Source organism: Hemitrygon akajei, chromosome 15 (genome assembly GCF_048418815.1).
Source record: "Hemitrygon akajei chromosome 15, sHemAka1.3, whole genome shotgun sequence".
Classification (NCBI taxonomy): domain Eukaryota; kingdom Metazoa; phylum Chordata; class Chondrichthyes; order Myliobatiformes; family Dasyatidae; genus Hemitrygon; species Hemitrygon akajei.
The window spans coordinates 78,697,553-78,719,883 of NC_133138.1; the positions used below are offsets into that span (position 1 = coordinate 78,697,553).

A 22,331-nucleotide genomic window follows, 5' to 3' on the forward strand; every position below is an offset into this window, starting at 1 on the left:
CAATGGGCAGGATGAGGTGGCAATGGGCAGGATAAGGTGGCAATGGGCAGGGTGAGGTGACAATGGGCAGGGTGAGGTGGCAATGGGCAGGATGAGGTGGCAATGGGCAGGATGAGGTGGCAATGGGCAGGATGAGGTGACAATGGGCAGGGTGAGGTGACAATGGGCAGGGTGAGGTGGCAATGGGCAGGATAAGGTGGCAATGGGCAGGGTGAGGTGGCAATGGGCAGGATGAGGTGACAATGGGCAGGGTGAGGTGACAATGGGCAGGGTGAGGTGGCAATGGGCAGGATAAGGTGGCAATGGGCAGGGTGAGGTGGCAATGGGCAGGATAAGGTGGCAATGGGCAGGGTGAGGTGACAATGGGCAGGGTGAGGTGACAATGGGCAGGGTGAGGTGGCAATGGGCAGGATAAGGTGGCAATGGGCAGGGTGAGGTGGCAATGGGCAGGATGAGGTGACAATGGGCAGGATAAGGTGGCAATGAACTGGATAAGGTGGCAATGGGCAGGGTGAGGTGGCAATGGGCAGGGTGAGGTGGCAATGGGCAGGGTGAGGTGACAATGGGCAGGATAAGGTGGCAATGAACTGGATAAGGTGACAATGGGCAGGGTGAGGTGACAATGGGCAGGGTGAGGTGACAATGGGCAGGGTGAGGTGGCAATGGGCAGGATGAGGTGACAATGGGCAGGGTGAGGTGGCAATGGGCAGGATGAGGTGGCAATGGGCAGGATGAGGTGGCAATGGGCAGGATGAGGTGACAATGGGCAGGGTGAGGTGACAATGGGCAGGGTGAGGTGGCAATGGGCAGGATAAGGTGGCAATGGGCAGGGTGAGGTGGCAATGGACAGGATGAGGTGGCAATGGGCAGGATGAGGTGACAATGGGCAGGGTGAGGTGACAATGGGCAGGGTGAGGTGGCAATGGGCAGGATAAGGTGGCAATGGGCAGGGTGAGGTGGCAATGGACAGGATGAGGTGGCAATGGGCAGGGTGAGGTGACAATGGGCAGGGTGAGGTGGCAATGGGCAGGGTGAGGTGGCAATGGACAGGATGAGGTGGCAATGGGCAGGGTGAGGTGACAATGGGCAGGGTGAGGTGACAATGGGCAGGGTGAGGTGGCAATGGGCAGGATAAGGTGGCAATGGGCAGGGTGAGGTGACAATGGGCAGGGTGAGGTGGCAATGGGCAGGATAAGGTGGCAATGGGCAGGGAGAGGTGGCAATGGACAGGATAAGGTGGCAATGGGCAGGGAGAGGTGGCAATGGGCAGGATGAGGTGACAATGGGCAGGGTGAGGTGGCAATGGGCAGGATGAGGTGACAATGGGCAGGATGAGGTGACAATGGGCAGGGTGAGGTGACAATGGGCAGGATAAGGTGGCAATGAACTGGATAAGGTGGCAATGGGCAGGATGAGGTGACAATGGGCAGGGTGAGGTGACAATGGGCAGGGTGAGGTGGCAATGAACTGGATGAGGTGGCAGTTGGCAGGGTGAGGTGGCAATGGGCAGGATAAGGTGGCAATGGGCAGGGTGAGGTGGCAATGGGCAAGATGAGGTGGCAGTAGGCAGGGTGAGGTGGCAGTTGGCAGGGTGAGGTGGTAATGGGCAGGATAAGGTGGTAATGGGCAGGGTGAGGTGACATGGGGCAGGATGCCAATGGAACTGGATGGGTTAAACTATTATTTATTTATTGAGATACAGCATGGAGTAAGGCCTTCTGGCCTTTCGATTCGTTCCACCCAGCAACCCCCAATTTAACCCAAATCTAATAGCGGGACTATTTACAATGACCAATTAACCTACTACCCAGTACACCTTTGGATTGCGGGTGGAAACTGGAAAAAACCCACGCAGTCACAGGGAGAATGTACGAACTCCTCACAGGTAGCTGTGGGAGTTGAACCTCGTCACTGGTACTGCTGTGCTAACCACTACACTGCTGTGCCACTCCGCTTGTTATATTTAATTATCCTTTGATGAAAATTAATTAATTATCTAATTGTATTTATTTCCATACAAGTAGAGAAAAGATTTAAAAAAATCATTATTCTGAGTTTTTTAGTTGGATTTTCTTCTAAACATAGTTGGACACATTAATAAAACACAAGTGCTGCTGACTACGAGACTGGTTGGGTTTGACCCTTGACCACCTCATAAAGTAATTCTTCCGTACCTCACACTATTTTTGTCCTCTGAGGATATCGAGGGATGTGGATCAAATGCAGGAAAAGGGAGATGAATACTGATCAGCCCTGATCTAACTGGATGGGAGAGTAGGTTGAAGCAGCTGAAAAGCTTGCACCTGTTCCTATATTTTGACAACACGTGGCAGGTCAACAAAGAACTGGTAAACAAGAACTCTTAAGCTCATTCACTGAAAAGAGTGGAATTTAAACATAGCACAGTGGCAAAACAGAAACATGCCATGGCAACAGCGGGGGTGGGGTGGTTGGGGTCGGTTGTGGGGAAAAAGTAAAGAGGTGGATAGTGTGCTGTAAGGATGTAGACAATCTCCAGGATTGACAGCAGCCCAGATCTGTCCCTGGAATTGAAAACATTAATGTTAGTGCAGGCTAATTTACCTGATTAGGTAGAATCTCTGTAGCTGCTCTATAGTCTGCTGGTTGTCTGCAATCAATCTCCCACTGCTTGTTATCGATCTCTTCCCTGCAGATCAGCAGAATCCTATTCTTGCCTGTGTTTTTTTTAATTTTAGAGGTTGTTTAATGTCTGACTTTCAAGGGAGCAGAGCTGCCTAATCTCCTTTCTGTAATTAAATGTGCAAAGGAAGGAAATCATAAAAGAGGATTAGAATGGGCCATTTCAGATTGAATTCCCCATCATGTTCAGTACAAAGTGGTGACCTCAGCCTAAAAAAAAAGTTTGCCGAGGATTTAATTCAATGCTGGCCAATAAAGGCAATCTTGGTAAAGGCTCTGCTGTCTATCCTCTGTCGACTCGCTTGATGTTGTACGACCGCTTTTATTCTTCTGCTTTCTCTCTTTCACTAATCTTGGTGATTCAATGAGATTGAGCACTTACTTGCATAAATCAGCATTTGTGATGGAAAAAAAAAGACGTAATGACCGCTCAGGGAGCCTGCTTGTATCTATAAATGTAATCTCCCCCTGACATATTTGACTGTTTTTATCCCTGGCCTGGTTTGACTACGTTGTTTTATGGTGAGGTTGGGAACGATGGATATCCTCTGTCTTCTTTCTTCAGTGAGATGGCTTAAGAGACAACTGGCTTTTAGCTTCAGAGTGAGTCACGTACAAAGAAAGTACTATGAAGATACAGAATTTACAGTGCCACTGCTTGAAACTTTACAGCTCAAAGCCATCTATTTCACCTCTATTTTTGTCTGATTTTAGTTTTAATAGCTATTGTTTAAATACAAAACTACTCAGAGGGACTGAAAATTGAAAGCTTCCAGTTCCAGAGGAGAAGAAATACACCGACGGATATGTAACAAAGTTTGACTGTTTCAGCTCAACTTCATGCTTTTTTATTTTTAATTAACTCAGCCATTTTACACTACAAAAAACGCTCCCAAGTAATAAAAACACTTTTAAAAGCACGGCGGAAGTCTTCTTCATTTGCATTAGGCTGTGAACATCCGAACACTTTGCCCAATACGGCTGGTTTCACTGGCTGCCATTGTTTCAAACTATATTATGCAAGAACGAGACTCGGTGCTTTCAATATTCGCAATTCATAATCAGAAAAGTTTTATTTGCATGCAGTTATTTTACACGCTGAGGTAAATGTTGGCTACTACTGGAACACCAACAGTGAAAGGCACACTTGGGTCTGCTGGAAACGTGTTGGGCTTCCACTGCAAAGAGGTGTCTGTAACGGAACGCTGTCATCTGGCAAGATCTGAGGCGCAGGAGTACGTGCTGAGAGAGGTGCTGATCCTTGGTGCAACCTCTGCAGAGGAGCTATAGTCAGCACAGTGGTTCTAGTTAGTGGAGATTCTAATAGATATTTTAGCGCTCCCCAGCAGACAATTAGCTTCTCAGTTCGCACATCTTTGGGACGTGGAGATATCCAGAGCAGAGTGGTGAAACCTATGCAGTCACAGAAAGAACAAATAAACTCCACACACACATCCAAGTGCAGGATTGAACCCAAGCCACTGGGACTAAGCACAGGCAAGTGGAGGCTTTGGGGTAAAGGGGATGCTGACTTCTTAAAGTTGGGATCTCAGTTTTATTCTGCTGCAGGTTGGCTATTGAATCAGTGACTTGTTCTAGGGACAGGTCAGAAATTACATATAACATTTAAGTGAAACGATGTACTTTCATCATGGAACACAGAACATAGAACAGTACAGCAGACGAACAGGCCATTCTGCCTACTGTTATATGGGTTTAACGGACGTGGGTTCCTTTTTCCAGAGCCTGGGAAAGCCACCAGTTAAATGAAGATGGGAGTTGCTACTTTCACAAGCTGAATATAAAGCATTGTAGGCTGAGTAGAGCAAAAGTTCTATCCCTCTAGAAGTACCTCCCTATAAACCGCACCTTAGACTGCTGCCATGGAAGTACCTTCCCAACCTCCATGTCTCTGTTTCTCTGCACCTCATTTGCTTGTTTTTCTCTAGTCTGCTGTGGTCTATGGATCAACCATTGGCCATTGGCCAGCACCTGTTTGGATGGATAGCTGTCGTGCATTAAATGGTGTGACGCTGATTTAAGTGAGATGCTGTGGTTAAAATTTGCTGAGCCTCGTGTTCTAGATTTCTTGGCCACCCGATGTAACCTCCTACTGCCTCTCCACCTCCCTGCAAATACTGGGCCCAAGTCTGAACATTTTAACAATTTCAGAATGCCAACTGTTACAAACAACTTTAACTGACACGCATTGCTGGAGGACTTGGAGTTTACCTAGCCTCAGCATGTATGGAGAGAAATGGTTACATTGTGAAGAAAGCAAAGGGTTAGGAGAGCTTTTCATAGTGCACAATTACAGCAAATATTCTATCAGCTATACTGAAGAAGATATAATAATGTGTGTGAGAGCACGCTTTGCATTTGTAGTAGGTTTAGAAACTTGTTACGTAGGTTACATTGAAGGAATAAGAATAATTTCCATTACAAGAATATAATTCTTTTATATTCTATTGAGTTTTTAATAGCACATTTGGTTTATGTTCTAGCCCTTTGAGTTTTCCGTTATTTTCCCTATCCAGTTAAAAATAGTTCAACATAGCAGGGTCTCAGACTTTCTTAAGCATGAATTTATTAGGATTTGGATCTGCTCCTGACAGGGTGGTGATATAGATTCAATAGTAGTCTTCAAAAGGTAATTGGATAAATACTTGAGGAGAAAAGAAGACAAAAGAGAAGGCGAAATACTCTGAACCCATAAAGAGTCCGTTTTGGCCTCCATCCAAGCTGCCCTATTGTATGAATGGCACCAAGCCCAAGAGAGGTTTGACCATAACCTTATCAAGGCCAGCCACAGCACACCGGTAACACATATAAATCCACATACTTCACCACAGACTTCAGCTTTCCACTGCTGGGTTGAAAGGTTATGCCCCAAAGCAGATAAAACAAAGTTCAAAGTACATTTATTTGCAAAGTTTGTATACATTATACAACATTGAGATTCATCTCCTTACAGACAGCCACAAAACAAAGAAACCCCAAAGAGCCCATAAAAAAGACCGACAAATGCAGAGAGAGAGAAAACAAAACAAAATGTGCAAGCATTAAAAGTAAGCAAATAGCATCTAGAATAAAGTGAGTCCGCAAACACAAAGCTCTTAGCAGCTGGAGCGGGCCATAGCCTCAGTTCAGCGAAGAGCGGAGTAAACATTGCAGAGAAGCGAGTAGAACCAGCCTGACCCTCACCTCTGGTCCTAACCCCCTGTCTTCTGAATCCATCTGGCCCGGTGTTTAAATTGTCCAAGCATCGGGTTGTTCTTCGCGTTAAGTCCTGGGCCCTGTTGCATTGTTATACTCTGGCCCTGGACCCCGCAGCCACGTTCCAGTCCATACCGGAACTTTCCAAACCAGCTCGGTGGTTAGGTCGTTCAAATACCGCTCTCGGTTTAGGCGGGTGGACCCCGAATCTGCCTCTCCTTCGCTCCACTCGCCCCAACTTCGCCTTGAATGTGCCTCGACCACGTCTATATGAGTATTTTTAGCTGCCATCGGATCCAGTCCTGTCAAGATAACTTGTTTGTTTACTAAGTGAATGCAGTTCAGAATTCTACAGATAAAGGCATAATCCTTCATCACAGAAACCCAAATGGCTTTGCAAAGACTTGCAATGCTTGGCTGATGCCTCGATATAGAATCTGAGTTCTTCTGAGGAGGAAGCAATTCCTTAGCTTCTGTGCAACCTGAAGGCCAGAGTATTAGGCTAGTTAAGAAAACTGCAAGATAAATCACAGAAAGTGTTTGTTTTAATTTAAAATACACAGCCAAGGTGTCAATCCAGCTCTAGCTTAACATAATGTTATTTTACATCAACTGAAATAATAAATGTAATATTTAATTTATGTATATTGATTAAGTTTGTTGGTGTGTAAATGATCTCTCTGTGCTTTGGCTTTGTTTTTCTCTGAGATTACTTTGGGGCTTGTGTGAATTTACACACAGAGGTTTTAATGAGTTTGCAGTATCGTCTTGTAACAGGTGTCCTTTGTTCATTGATCACTGCAGTCCCCTGCCTGCTCCTTGCAGAAACATATGTCAGAAAGTTCTACTGTTCCAAATATTGGTCTGAGCTCCAAGAAAAAAGCAGTGATAGCGGTAATTCTTGACACCAATATGCTTGGATGATGGAGATCTATGGTGTATGTGGGTGGAATCAGAGGGTGGGCAAGATTTAAATTAATGGCTGGGGGGTGGGGGGGATCCAGCATATTTTAAAAGGTGGTGGTTGGGAGTGAAAGGCTGGTTCACATGGTTCAATTTAATATCAGAGAATGTATACAGTTACGACATGAAATTCTCACTTTTCACAGACATCCACAAAACGAGAAACCCCAACGAACAGATGATAGTAACACCAGAATCCCAAACCCCCTTCCCCCTCCCACACACCAGCAGCATCTGAAGCATCAACCCTCCCCCTCCCCTCCCCTCACTTGCACCAGCAGACGCACTGACCCCCCCCCCCCCCACCCCCCCACCGTGCAAGCAATAGCAAAAGCCCCCTGAAGAGACACTGCTCAAGAGTCCACTGGGTGGATGGGAAGTTTTAGATGGTGGGATCGGGGGCTCATGGTAGTGATTGTTTGGTCCCTTGAGGTCAGTGGAGAAGCAGGTCTGGGACTCGGGAGTTGCAAAGTTGCAGAAGGGACTGGGACCCTAGAGTTGTGGGTGCACGGAGAGGCTGGGTATTGGTGATGGAGCCAGAGAAATTGTGAGGTAGGAGAGCTGGGTTGGGATGAAGTCAAGTCAAGCAAGGGATCCTCAGCTGACTCTGCATGGGAAAGATCATATTGTCCAAGAAGAGGCCAAGGTCAGGTATGCTGATACTCCAAATACTCCAGCACTGTTCAAAAGGAAAGGTTAATGATGTCATTCCATGTGACCCTAAGAAGAAAACACTTCCGTAGTGCCTCTCAAATTGGCAAGGAGGCACAAAATGACGCAGAATTGTTGTTTGGTTTCATTCTAAGATAATATCAATTTTCAGCTGTGTACAGTTATGCTGTTACAGTTCTAGGCAGTTTTGACCTGATGTGAATAAAATAAGCTATTCCTCAGAAACTTGTTGTTTTATGTTCCAACCAGCAAATGGGAAGAAATACTGATAACCCGAGTGACGAAAAGTGTACGTGTGCATAAGGGAGAGCTAAGATTCTGCTTAAAAATCAAGTTGCAAGCCCTATGCGACATGCCCTGGGATAAAATTGGACACCGATTTAGGACAGGGGAGCAAAACTCTCGTCGAAGGGGAGCTGGATTTCAACCAGTGAACATTAAGCTGAGCACAAAATCTTGCTAAGACTCATTATTACTAGTTTAATATCATCAAGGATATCAACATCACAGGATCAGCTAGTTTGGACTGGATTGCTGTTTGGGTCTCTGCAATTAGCCTGAGTGCTTTGATGTGGGAGAATGAAGAAGTCCAAGAAAGACTGTCATTATGAACAAATAAAGCAGAGCGAGCTATTGGAAAGTGGTCACGTGCAGATGACAGCTATGAATATTGAGCAGACTGTGATGCCTCCCTTGGTTAACTAGTCTCTGAGACTCAATACTTAGCAAAAAGTAAGCACCTTCAGGAAATGATGGGGATAGTGGGGGAATGGGTAAGGGGCACGTGGGGAGAGTGTGCTGTGTACAAAATACGTCGCACATATTTAAACTATCTAATATATTAAAGATATGAAATGGAATTGGAGTTGCTTGCTGCTCTTTATTAAATTATGGTGAGTTCTGAATGATACTCGCTCTTTAAGTGATGCGAAGCAGGCAGCCCAGTGAGCAGTGTAGAGGCAAGCCGACTGTCGAAGCGAGCGAGATGAGCCAGCTGTTGGAGCGTTATGCCAGGACTACAATGGAGCACAGTCATGGGGGAATGCGCAGAAGTTGAGATTGCCCTGTTTCTATCTGAATCAGCCAGCTTTCTGAATTGCTTATTTAAAAAAGAAAATTATTTCCTTCGATACTCGTCCCCCAGGTAATAAACTCATTGCGTTTTTAGCTTCTGTGGGAAGGTAATGGAAAAAAATCTGGAAGGTATTTTGTATAAATGCTCATCAGTTGTGCCTGCAACATAAATAAGTAGCAAGAAAGGAGAATGACATTTATATGGATGAGAGGGACTGCAGAGGTAAATGACAAATAGCAGTTTTTACAAAGGAAATGCGTCTGTTTGTAGGTTGGCATGACAACAGCCACTTGACTTCAGTCGTTATCATCACCCCCCTTCCCCCTCCTTCCCACCTCCCCACCAACCCCCTCCCTCCCTCCCCAACCTCCCTCCCTACTGAGTCTAGTGAAAAACGTCTGACTGTAGAACAGAGAGGTTTGAATATTTTGAGTGGAGCATTCAACACTCTGAACACAAGTGCGTTATCAGAGGATTTTTCTGTCAGGTTTTTTCTCCCTATTGGATGCAAAATGAACATATTTCCAGCTGTCTCTCGAGTAACAAGAATAAAGGGATTTTCGTTTTTGTTACGGAGCAGTATGAAGGGCAAGATCCAATCTATGGGTCTGTGGGATCTCAGCACTATGGTTGGTAACCACTACATCTTTATCTTTCTTGTGTGAGTTGCAATTAAAAGTAAGACTGTAAGTCATCGATTTAAAATCTTCTTTGGGTATCAAAAGAATTCAAATTTGCACTACTCTGCTGTCGGTTTTGTTGTTTTTTTGTGAGTGTATGCACGGAAGTCTATACCTCGTTTACTTTTTCTTACCTTGTCTTCTCAACTTTCCTCAGACGGCTTCACTCCAACAATTTGATGTGCAACTGCCACCTGGCCTGGCTGTCTGACTGGCTCCGCCAACGACGTCCCATCGGTCAATATGCCCAATGCACGGGCCCCACTCATCTGAGGGGCCTTTACATTGCTGACATTCAAAAGAAGGAATTTGCCTGCAGTGGTAAGAAATCATAATAGAGACATTAAGAAGCTTAGCGTTTCTACCAGTGAACATTACCCCTTCCCACAGTGAGTTATACGGAATGACATTAACTTGGACTTGCATTTTAATTCCTTTTTTTAACCGAAACCATTGCGAGATTGATTTGAGAGTTTATACTTCTGTGGAAAGGTTTCATGTTTCAATTGTTAGACCTCTGTGATTAGCAATTATAAGAACCTTTATAGGTCAAAAAGTATTTTCATATCAGTGCCCTAAAGCAAAAAAAACTGCAGCAACAAGAAAACTGAAGTAAAAGTAGAGTGCTGGAAATACTCAACAGGTCAGGTGGTACCTGTGGGTAGAGAAAGAGAGTTAATGTTTTAGGTTAATGAATCGGTATTAAAAAGCTTGATAGTTTTGTTCTGCTCTGTTGCTTTTCTGGGGTGGGGGAAGGTAAGAGCCTTTTACTGACCATGCATCAGATTTTCAGTGCCAAATTAAGAGGAAATCCATGGCTTTATAATCATGAGATCGGGAAATCATTTTAGAGGATACTTATGATCAGTAGTGTTAATATTTTGTCACTCAAATTCAGTTTTTAAGGATTAAATGCCACCTTATTTCACTGCCAGTACTCCAGTGTAAATAACTGAGGCGATTTTAATTCTCTCTCACAAGAATGGGTCATCAACACACCTCTGGAATTTGAACTCAAATCTAGATCTGTCTTATTTTGCTCTCTGCTAGCTATACCAATGTATAATGTATCTGCATAGTCTATCTCTTGTTCTTAACTTGTGTTCATATTCAGCATGAATGACAGCTATGTCATCCTCTCCAACTCAGTCTCCATTCTGACTTGGACATGTATCTCTTTGTTATGGCAGGGTCAAAATCCTAACAATCAGTTATCCACGATAACTGCCTTCTCAAAGCCATTTAGGGTTGATCAATAACTGCTGGTCTTGCATACGATCTGCATATGAATGGGTGAATTTTTACAGGCAGCATAAGTGGCTAGTCAGTTGAACCCAGTATCCCAGCATGTCACAGAGAGAGCTACAGCTGCAAATGGAAAAGTTTAGTCATAACGGGGTGGGGGGGGGGGGGGGGTGGAGTTAACAGAGGTTGACCATCCCTTATTCAAATGCTTGGGGGCAGGAAGAATTTCAGATTTCAGAGCTTTTTGGATTTTGGAATATTTGCATCTATATAATAAGATACCTTGGAGATGGGACACAAGTCCAAATGCAGAATCCATTTACGTTACATATGCGGCATATATACAGCTGGTGTGAAGCTCTCAGAGCGAACAGTCTATAGTCAAAGCACAGTCTGACGTGATGGGGCTGGGTCCTCCACTGACTGTCAGAGTTGAATTACCACCCCTAACCACGTCTATTACTGGGTTCCGGCGCTGCGATTGGCTTCATATCCACCATCAGTTTCAAACAGCCACCCATTCCACAGCAACTATGATGGGAGGGGTGAGGGTAGTTTTATATAATACTTTTAATAAGTTTGTGTATGAAATAATTGCCTTCAATTTTCATTTGTCATGATAGATCTTTGCTCATTTCACGATCAACATACTGTTAAGTGTCATACTGACAAATACACAATCAAGATCTTCATTTTTCTCTTCACGCAGTGTTTTTCTATTTTTCATTAAATTCTGTTCATTATATATGTGAGGTCACTTCTTAAATCTGTGGCACTCAGAGACCTGTACATCACCTGGGAACCCTCCCAGCCACTAGTGGAATTTTCTATTTATGACATCATTCAGCGTTCAAACTAAATTTGGAGTTCAGAGGTTTTCGGATTTTGGTATTTCTGATGAAGGGTACTCCACCTGAATCAGAGTTTGGAACGGAGATGTTTTTCATAGCTGTTCGTGTAACGTGAGAATGGATCCATTATGCTTTCATAAACTTCTCCCGTGTTGACAGTCATCATTGTGCAGTTAGAGTAGAAAATAGGGAATTTTAATGTACTGATAACAGCTTGTGGGTGTTTTCAGGAGCCCTTTGAGGTCACTTTCTGTTAATGTTGGTCTGTGCAGCCCAGTTGAGAAACAGTAAAATTCAATTTAATGTTCTTAACTTCAAAAAGAGTCTGGAGGCTGAAAAATTTGAAACTGTGACACTGTTGTTCTCAGCACTATCTGCCTGTAGGTAACTTACTTTTAAGGTATGAGTCAATTGCATCCATTTCCATGGCAACTCACAACACTTGGAAAACAGAACTAGACTCTATTGGTAGTAATTCACTTCTGTGGGTCAGACACAGTTTCCACCTCAGTCACTCATGGGGTGACTTCACTCCCCATATATGGACTAGCACTGGGATCAGAACCATACTGTAAATGATCCACTCCTGTTGATCCCTGTGCTGTCAGGAGAGAGGGTCCAAAGAAGGTTCATGGAATGAAAGGTTAACATATGAGAAGTTTGATAGTTCTGGGTCTGTACTTGCTGTAGACAAGAAGATTGAAGTGGGATCTCATTGAAGTCCATCAAATATTGAAACCTTAGATAGAGTGGACATTGAGAGAATGTTTCCTACAGTGGGGAGTCAAGGACCAGAGGGGACAGAGATAAAAAGGAATTTCTTGGTGACCTTGTGAAATACATTGCGGGAAAGCCTCATTCTAACAACCCCAATTACAGACCCCATCTCAGGAATCAATTTCTCTATCAAACTATTATGTACCCACCAACTCCCACAGCTACTTAGACTATACAGCTTCCCACGCTGCATCTTGTAAGGATGCTATTCCATTCTTCCAGTTTTCCTGACTCTGCTGCATCTGCTTTCAAAATGAGGCTTTCTGAAATGTCCTCCTTTTTCAGGAAGTGTGGCTCTTCCCTTCTGTTGTGGTTGATGAGGTCATTTCTCTCATCTCCTCGGTTTCTCATACTCCTCTCAGCCTGCCTTCTTCCAAACAGAACAGAGATAGATTTCTCCTGGTCTTTACCTTGCACCCTATGACCCTCTGTATCCAGCATATCATCCTTGGCCAATTCCGCCATTTGCAGTATGATCCCACCACCAATGACATTATCTCATCCACATCGCTTCCCGCCTTCCTCAGGGACCATTCCTTCCATGACCACCTAGTCCACTCATCCCTCCATACCCATCCCTCTTTACCCCTAGCACTTTCCCTTTCCCTCTTCAAAGATGTAGCATTTGTGTTTGCACATCTTCCCTCGCCACCATCCAGGGATCTAAATAGTCTCTCCAGGCGACGCAAGGTTTAGCATGGATCTCCACCAGGCTTTTCTACTGTATCATTCGGTGCTCCAGATTTGGCATTTTTCCATCCCTTCTCACACCTCGTCCTTCTAATCCTCCAGTCCTCCCATTTTTAAACCTCTTCCCATCTACCCCCCAGCTTGCCCCTCACCCATCTTTCTCCTATGGCCCCTACTGACTCTTTCCACCTACTTAACTCCACCACCCACACTCCACACACTCATGCCCCTCATCTGGTACCAACTGTTGTTTGCCTCTCCTGCCTTTATTAATGGTTCCCATTCTCACTTCCATTCCTTATCCAAATCCAGCTTTGGTACCATCTTGTATTCCTGATCATTTTTCTCCAGCGGCTTTTTCACACTCCCCTCTCCAGTCTTGCAACATCTGCTGTTTTGCTTTCTCGTCACTCTCCTTATCAGCCTGCATCTATCATTCACCTGCCCCAGCCTTCCAACTTGCTCATCTCCCTTACGTCAGACTACCTGTCTGTTATCTTACACCACTCCACTCTCTACCAATTGCCTCTGAATCTTTTCTTGTCACTCCTCTTCTCCTCTCTTCTCTACTCTCAGTCTTGGTGCAGGGTTTCAACCCAAAATGGTGACAAGTTCTTTCTTCGTACAGGTGCTTCTTGACCCACTGAGTTCCTTCAGGAGATTGTGTTGCTGGAGACTTGACATGTTTTCCACTGCCGAGTCTTCGGGACAAGAATATCACATAGCAGCAAGACTAAGACTGAAGCAGCAATATGCAGGCCATACAAACTATTTCATTATGATCATTAAAGTCTAGGTTAATCTCAAAAAGCCTCCAGGAGGACCACAACCTTGTCATGGTTTGGAGGCTTGCGTGACACAATGATCTGGAGAGCTACGTTGGCTGGAGTCAGGGTTTTATGCTTTGGCTCTTGGTAGGGTCATCCATGCCAAACAGATCAAAGGGTATAAGCCAGATTAAGAATGGTCCTTTGGTCCTCCAGGTTCAGGAATTCAGCTCAGGGCTACCAACTGGTAAAACAAAATTGTTACAGAAACAACAATGAAGAATCCTATATCTGACTGGCCAGAGACAGACAGAGATGGAGAAACTTCATTGCTGCACTAAATGCCAGTGGCGTAGTAGGCAGTAAGTAAGTAGGTAATCTCAAAGATTCAATATAATATTATGAGCTATTTCTGGATTATTCAGATTGCTACAGATGGAACATTTTTTTCACAATGCCCAAAATGCTCCACCTACAGTCATCTTCCATATTAATTCATTTGTTACTTGAATTATACTGTGTTTGCATATTGTAATTTACCTACTTCTGGGGTTATTGTACCATTAATAGATAAGGTTACAAGTAGAATATTGAGTTCTCTTGTTGAATGTTGAAAGGCATGGACAGAGTGGACGTGGCAAAGTAGATTCCCATGGTGGGGGAGTCTAGTACGAGAGGACATGACTTGAGGATTGCAGGGTGCCCATTCAGAACAGAGATGCGAAGACATTTTTTTAGCCAGAGGGTGGTGAATCTGTGGAATTTGTTGCCATGGGCGGCAGTGGAGGCCAAGTCATTGGGTGTATTTAAGGCAGGGATTGATAGGTATCTGAATAGCCAGGGCATCAAAGGTTATGGTGAGAAAGCGGGGGAGTGGGACTGAATGGGAGAATGGATCAGCTCATGATAAAATGGTGGAGCAGACTCAATGGGCTGAATGGCCGACTTCTGCTCCTTTGTCTTATGGTCTTAGGGTCTTAAGGGTCAGCAATGCATTGAGTTTCCAAAGTTGGAATACGATGGAATCAAGAGTTATGGATAGATTGGGATCCAGTCACCAAGACAGTGAATAGCCATCGTAACATGCAAAATGCTGGAGGAACTCAACAGGTCAAGCAGGACTGAGAAATCATCTCAGCCCAAAATTTCTACAGTTTATTCCCCTTCATCGATACCACCTGACCTGCTGAGTTCTTGCAGCGTTTTGTGTGTTGCTCTGAATTTCCAGCATCTACAGAATCGCTTGTGATAATGAATAGCCAACTCCTGTTTGTATTTCATATGTTCGTATACATTATACAGTAAATTACTTTATTTTGATCAAATGAGCAGCACTGACATGGCAATGTTTATTGTCCTCCTTGGGTTGCATGGAATGCAGAAACAGCTTTCTGTAAGTACTGGGGATTGAAATAGAACAATGTCCTGAAGGATTCTAGGTAATTAGTTCATAGAACAACTTTATGCCTCTCATAACTGATCTCTGGTGGTGGCTATGGTGTGTTGGATTGCATAAGAAATACCAAGGTTTGATCATTAGGTTATTGGATTACATGAGAAGTTTTAATATTTAATTCTGATGGTGTTAAAATGGATGAGGAGTTTCAGGATTTAACTCTGTTGCAGATGGATTGGCTGAGATACTTTGGCATTTAAATCTGAAATTGCTGGACTGGACTGGATGGAGTAAAGTTTTTGTACCTTTGTGTCAGGTGTATTGTTGGATGAAATGCATTAAAGTGAAAGAGTCAGGCTACGGAGATACAACACTTTAGTGAAGAGGAGTATTCAGTTGTTATGAAAACAAGTCTCCTAGAAGTAGTCATAATCTATTATGAACCACAAGGCTTAGACCATAAGAACATAAGACATAGGAGCAGAATTGGGCCGTTCAGCCCATCGAGTCTGCTCCAACATTTCATCATGGCTAATCGTGGATCCCACTCAACCTCATACACCTTTTCACCATATCCTCTGATACCCTGATTGACCAGGAAACTGTCAACTTCCGCCTTAAATATACCCATGGACGACCTCCACCACAGTCTGTTGCAGAGCATTCCATTGATTTACAACTCTCTGGCTAAAAAATTTCCTCCATGCTTCTGTTCTAAAGAGTTACCCCTCAATTTTGAGGCTGTGCCTTCCGGTTCTGGATATCTCCACCATAGGAAACATCCTATCCACACTCACCCTATCTAGTCCTTTCAACGTTTGATAGGTTTCAATGAGGTCCCCCCCATATTCTTCTAAATTCCACTGAGTACAAACCCAAAGCTGCCAACCACTCCTCATATGTCAACCCCCTCATTCCCAGAAACATCCTTGTGAACTTCCTATGGATTCTCTCCAATGAAAACGTATCCTTTTTACAATACGGTGCCGAAAACTGTCGACAATACTCCATGTGCAGCCTAACCAGTGTCTTATAAAGCCTCAGCATTATCTCCTTTTATATTCTAATCCCCTTGAAATAAATGCCAACATTGCATTTGCCTTCTTTACCACAGATTCATTCTGTAAATTAACTTTCTGGGAGTCTTGCACGAGGACGCTTAAGTCCCTCTGCACCTCTGACGTTTGAAACTTCTCCCCATTTAGATAATAGTCCACACTATTGTTCCTTTTACCAAAATGTATTATCATACATTTCCCTAGACCATATTCCATAAGCCACTTTTTTTGCCCAGTTTTTCATTTTTTTACGAGGATGTTGCCTGGATTAGGGAGAATAGGTTGAGTGAACTCAGCCTTTTCTCCTTGGAGCGGCGGAGGATGAGAGGTGACCTGATAGAGGTGTATAAGATGATGAGAGGCATCAATTGTGTGGGTAGTCAGAGGCTCTTTCCCAGGGTTGAAATGGCTAACATGAGAGGGTGCAGTTTTAAGAACCTCTCTCAGAACTCTAGGATGTTGTCCAAGTGGTCCAGGTTACTTATCCACCACAAGACCTTTCAGGTTGCCCAGCAGTTTTACCTTTTGTAATAGAAATGGCGCTCCCTCCTGCTTCCTGACACTCACAGACCTCTGGCACACTGCTAGCATCTTTCACAGTGAGGACTGAAGCAAAGTACCCATTAAGTTCATCTGCCCTTTCTTTGTCCCCCGTTACTACCTCACCAGCATCATTTTTCAGTGGTCCAATATCACCTCTCACCCCTCCTTTAATCTTTATACAAGGGGTGATTGATAAGTTCTTGGCCTAAGGTAGAAGGAGTCAATTTTAGAAAAACTATCACATTTGTTTTTCAACATAGTCCCCTCCTACATATTCCAACAGTTGTGGAGCATATGGATCTTGGACCTCCAGAAAGTGTCCACAGCAAGGGTGATTGATAGGTTTATGGCCTAAGGTAGAAGGAGATGAGTTATTTACTTCAAACTTCCTGCTTAATCACTGGAAGAGTTGAACTGTGTGTGCATTAAACGAGAGCTGTATAACTCATTTCCTTCTACTGTAGGCCACAAACTTATCAATCACCCATGCTGTGGACACTTTCTGGACGTCCAAGATCCATATTTTCCACGACTGCTGGACTAAGTGTGTAAATGTAGGAGGGTACTATGTTGAAAAATAAATGTGTTAGGTTTTCTAAAATTGACTCCTTCTACCTTAGGCCACAAACTTATCAATCACCCCTCGTATAACTGAGAGAACTTTTGATATCCTGCTTTATATTATTGGCCAGTTTGCCCTCATATTTCATCTTTTCCCTTCTTATAGCTTTTCTATTTGCCTTTTGTTAGATTTTAAAATCTTCCCAATCATCCAACCTCCCACTCACTTTTGCTACCTCATGTGTCCTTTCCTTGGCTTTTATGCAATCTTTAACTTCCTTTGTCAGCCATGGTTGCCTACCCCTGCCGTTTGAGAACTTCTTCCTCTGTGAAACATACCCTGCACCTTGTGAACTATTCCCAGGAAATTCATCCATCTCTGCTCTGTCATCAATCGCGCCAGTACCCTCCTCCAACCCACCTGGGCAAGCTCCTCTCTCGTGCCTCTGTAACTCCCTTTATGCCATTGAGATACTGATACATGTGACTTATGCTTCTCACTTATGGCTTCAGGGCACTTGAAAGCCATTGAACAAGTCAAATGAGGAAAACGTTCTTCCCTTCTGCCATCTGATTTCTGACAGGACACTGAACCTACAAACACCACCTCACTACTTCTTTATTTCTGTTTTTGCACTACTTAGTTAATTTAGTGATTTTACACACACACACATATATATACACACTATAATTACAGGTTTTATTTTTATTATCATGTATTGCAGTGTACTACTGCTGCAAAGTCAATAAATTTCATGACATATGCCAGTGATATTAGACCTGACTTTGATTCTGATTCTGATCTCCTATAACAACAGCCCTTCCTCTAAAAACAACTCCCGAATAAGTGAGGCTAAACATCATAATCTCAATAATAGGTCTAAAATCAAATTTCTGACATTTATAAAAAAAAATTAACTCATTGAAGTACATACTTTTTTCCATCTATCACTGGGGCTATAAACAGAAATTTCAATGAAGCAGACTTTCTTGTGACAGATAGAATGTAATTAAATAAAATTGTTGTCTCCTCATAAATATGTCCCATGTGGTTCAAAACTCTGAGTCACAAATAGGAACTGGTGCAACTTGTACTATAAAAACAATTAATTTACTGGAACCGCGTCTGTGTCAGATATCCACAGTGTGCTTTTAATTAGGATAAATAATTACACATCCCAGGATGAAGGTGGATTTACCCTTTTTCAATTATTGAGGAAGTAATTGGGTTTTTAATTACAGTCTGCTTTCTGCCCCACTTTCCATTTTTAAACCGGTGTTCAGCTGTAAACCTGAGGAGGACATTCATTTCTGTTCTTTCCATCTGTTTCTAGTCTCCCTGCTGTAAATAACACAAAGTGTAGCTGTAGCATTACATTATTTACCCGTTTCTATGGTATCCTGTGGGCTGAGGATCACATTTTGCACAGTTAGTGCTGTGCACCAGCTGGTCACAAAGATTCTAGCCTTTACGATCAGAGAGATTAGCTTTTAGTGCGTCTCCCGGTGAGCAATTGTTATCAGTTGCACCTCTCACTGCTCTCCAGGTTCAGGCTGGACATTTGTATTCCACCTGACAACAGCACACTTCTTTAAAGTATTTCCTCTTCCTCAAAATGTATTTCCTAAGACGTGAGTTTTTCTGAAGGAAAATGAGCTGTACAAAGAAGAATTCATCTAATTTGTATTAAAATGAGGAGTTACTAAATTTCCCACACGAGGATAGAAAGGGACAAACACACAAAATGCTGGAGTAACCCCGTCACCACACACCACCCCGAGATTCAAGTTCTTGCAGGCATTCACAGTAGAAAAAAGAAATGCAATAGAATCAGTGAAAAAATACAACCAAACAAAAACTGACAAGCAACCAGTGTAGAAAAGAAGACAATCTGTTGATATACAAAAAATAAACAAACAAGCAAATGAATCCAGTTGCAACTTCTAACAATCCACCTTTAGGAGCTGGAGCTGGAACTGAATGAACTCCGGATCATTCAGGAGGCTAAAGGGCTGATAGACCGAGGTAGTTCCACCCAAGGTGCAGGACTGGGTGACAGTCAGGAAGGGGAAGGGGGTTAAATAGCCAGTGCAGAATACCTTTGTGGCTATCCCTCTCAAAAACGTGTATACTACCTAGGATACTGTTGGAGTGGATGACTTAGCAGAACAAAGTAACAGCAGTTGTGTGTCTGGCGTAGAGTCTGGCTCTGTGACGCAGAAAGGAAAGGAGGTGAAGAGGCATACTGTGCTGCTAGGGGATTTGTTTGTTAGGGGAACAGAAAGGAGATCGGGATTTCTGAATGGTATGTTACCCGCTGGGTACCAGTGTCTGGGACATCTCAGATCAAGTCCTCAGCATTCTTAAGTGGGAGGGTGAGCAGCTGGAGGTCATGGACCATGTCGGTACCAATGACATGGATAGGATGAGTGATGAGATTCTGCAAAGTGAGTTCAGGGGGTTAGATGCTAAGTTAAAGGACAGGACCTCCAGGGTTGCCATCTTGGGATTGCTACCCATGCCATATACCAGTGAGGTCAGAAATAGGAAGACCATGCAGTTTAGCATGTGGCTAAGGAGCAGGTGTGGGAGGGAAGGCTTCAGAATTTTGGGTTGTTAGGCTCTCTTCCAGGGAAGGTGACACCTGTACAGAAGAGACCTGTTTGCACCTGAACTGGAGGCAGACTTACTGCATATCCTAGTGGGAAGGTTTGCTAGTCCTGCACTGTGAGGAGGGGATGTTTAAACTAGAGTTGCAGAGGGATGGAGAGTGCCAGAACAGATGGTGGAAAGCTTGTGGAGACAAATGTTGTTAAGACCTCAGACAAAGTCAGGAATCAAAGAGTTTGAGCATGGTGCGACTAATGTTATGAGCTGTGTATATTTCAATGCCAGAGTATCATAGGAAAGGTAGGTGAACTTAGGGCATAGAGCAACACATGGAATTATGATATTCTAACCATTATGAAGACTTGTTTGCAGGAGGGACAGCACTGGCAGCTCAATATTCCAGGGTCTGGATGTTTTAGAAATGCCAGAGCAGGAGGAATTAAGGGGAGGAGGTAGGAGGGGTGGTATTACTAGTCAGGGAAAATGCCACAGCAGTGCTTTGTCAGGACAGACTGGAGAACTCATCTAGTGGGTGGAACTGAGGAATAAGAAAGGTATGATATCACGTTAATATTATAGACCGTGCAATAGTCCGCACGATTTAGAGAAACAAGTTGATAGAGAGATTGAAGACTATTGCAAGGAACATAAGTTAGTCATATTAGGTGATTTTAACTTTCCACAAATTGACTGGGAATCCCATTCAGTAAAGGGACTGGATGGGATAGAGTTTATCAAATGTGTTCAGGAAAGTTTCTTCATTAGTGCATAGAAGTCCCAACAAGAGAGTGTGTGATACATGATCTCCTGTTAGGGAATGAGACAGCACAAGTGACAAAGGTTTGTGTAGGGGAACACTTTGCATCAAGCGATCATAATGTCATTGCTTACCTACTGCTCGTTTCACTGCTGGTGTTTAGGGCAACAATGAAGTTCTTCTATCACTAGTAGTGTTCACGGCTTCCTTCATTGTGTCAGTAGCTTCCTCTCAGTTTTCAATACTGTCAGTCTTGCAAGTCCCAGGTGGAGACTCAGGAATACCATCACACTTACATGTAGAAGGATTCTTCATTGCTGTTTCCAATACAATTTTGTTTTGCTAGTCAGGGTTGTTGGCCCTAAACTGAACTCCCAAACCTGGAGGACCGGTGGATCATTCTTAGTCTGCCCTCTACCCTTTGACCTGTTTGGCATGGGTGACCCCACCAAGAGTCAAGGCACAAGGCCCTGTCTCCAGCCAACATAGCACGCAAGCCTCCAAACCCTATGACAAGGTTGCTGTCCTCTCGGAAGATAACGTCACTAGTTTCAAAGTATATATGGAAAAAAGACAGGTCTGGTCCATGGGTTGAGATTCTAAACTGGAGAAAGGCCAATTTTGATGGTATTAGAAAAGATCTGTTAAATGTGGACAACACGCACAAAATGCTGGTGGAACACAGCAGGCCAGGCAACATCTATAAGGAGAAGCACTGTCGACGTTTCAGGCCAAGACCTGATGAAGGGTCTTTTTGTGTGTGTTGTTTGAATTTCCAGCATCTGCAGATCTCCCCGTGTTTGCTGTTAAGTGTGGATTGTGATAGGCTGTTTTCTGGCAAAGGTGTACTTGGAAAGTATGTGCCTGTCAGAATAAAAGATAAAGGTAACAAGTTTAGGGATCCTTGGTTTTCGAGAGATATTGAGGCCCTGTTAAAGGAAAAAAAAAGATGTGCATAACAAGCATAGGCAGGTAGGAGCAAATGAGGTACTTATAGAGCATCAGAAATGTAAGAGAACATTTCAGAAAGAAATCAGAAGGGATAAAAGAAAGCATGGCGTTGCCCTGGCAGAAGATGTGAAGACCACTAAGGGATTCTACACAAATCCTATGAGCAGAAGGATTGCAAGGGACATAATTTGTCCTCGGGAAAATCACAATGATAATCTTTGCTTGGAGATAAAGGAGATGGGGGAAATCTTAAATGGATTTGTTTGCATCCATATTTACTCAGGAGACTTACAGAGACATATATAGAAATGAGGCAAAGCAGCTGCGAAGTTATGGACCCTTTCCAGATTACAGAGGAGGAGGAGTTTGCTGTCTTGAGTCAAATTAGGGTGGATAAATTCCCAGGGCTTAACAACGTGTTCCCTTGGACCCTGTGGTAGGCAAGTGCAGAAACTTATCAGAAATAATGAGATCATCCTTAGCAACAGGTGAGGTACAGGAGGATCGGAGGATAGCTAATGTTGTTCCACTGTTCAAGAAAGGCTCTAAAATAAAGGCCAGTGAGTCTGACATCAGTAGTAGGAAAGATGTTGAAAGGTATTCTAAAGGCTGATTTATACTTCTGCATAGCAGCCTACGCTGTAGCCTTCGTAAGTGGCCCGTGCCATTTATACCTGTGTGTTGGTGTGTCTGCGTCACTCTGCAATTCACCGCCAAAACGCTAGTTGGCGGTGGAGTTTCTATGCCACTGTGTAGAGTTTCTTTGTGTACTTCAAACAATGGTGACTGAGCGCATCATGTTGGAGTTGGAGCTAATAAATGCTGAACAAGGGTTACTTTTATTGAAGTTACTGCAA

General features: G+C 43.6%; 1 protein-coding gene across 2 annotated transcripts in view; it reads left to right on the forward strand.

The window, feature by feature from the left end:
- The window catches only part of LOC140739492 (slit homolog 3 protein-like), a 611,537-nt gene that overhangs the window by 400,496 nt on the left and 188,710 nt on the right, over positions 1-22,331 (forward strand). The window contains exons 1-2 of one of the 2 annotated variants that reach the window (XM_073067846.1): positions 9,097-9,216; positions 9,425-9,588. In XM_073067846.1, coding sequence (XP_072923947.1) covers positions 9,447-9,588 — 142 coding nt within the window. In that variant the 5' untranslated portion in view covers positions 9,097-9,216; positions 9,425-9,446. Of the gene's footprint in view, positions 1-9,096; positions 9,217-9,424; positions 9,589-22,331 lie in introns of those variants that run through there. The other variant, XM_073067845.1, reaches the window with a different exon arrangement.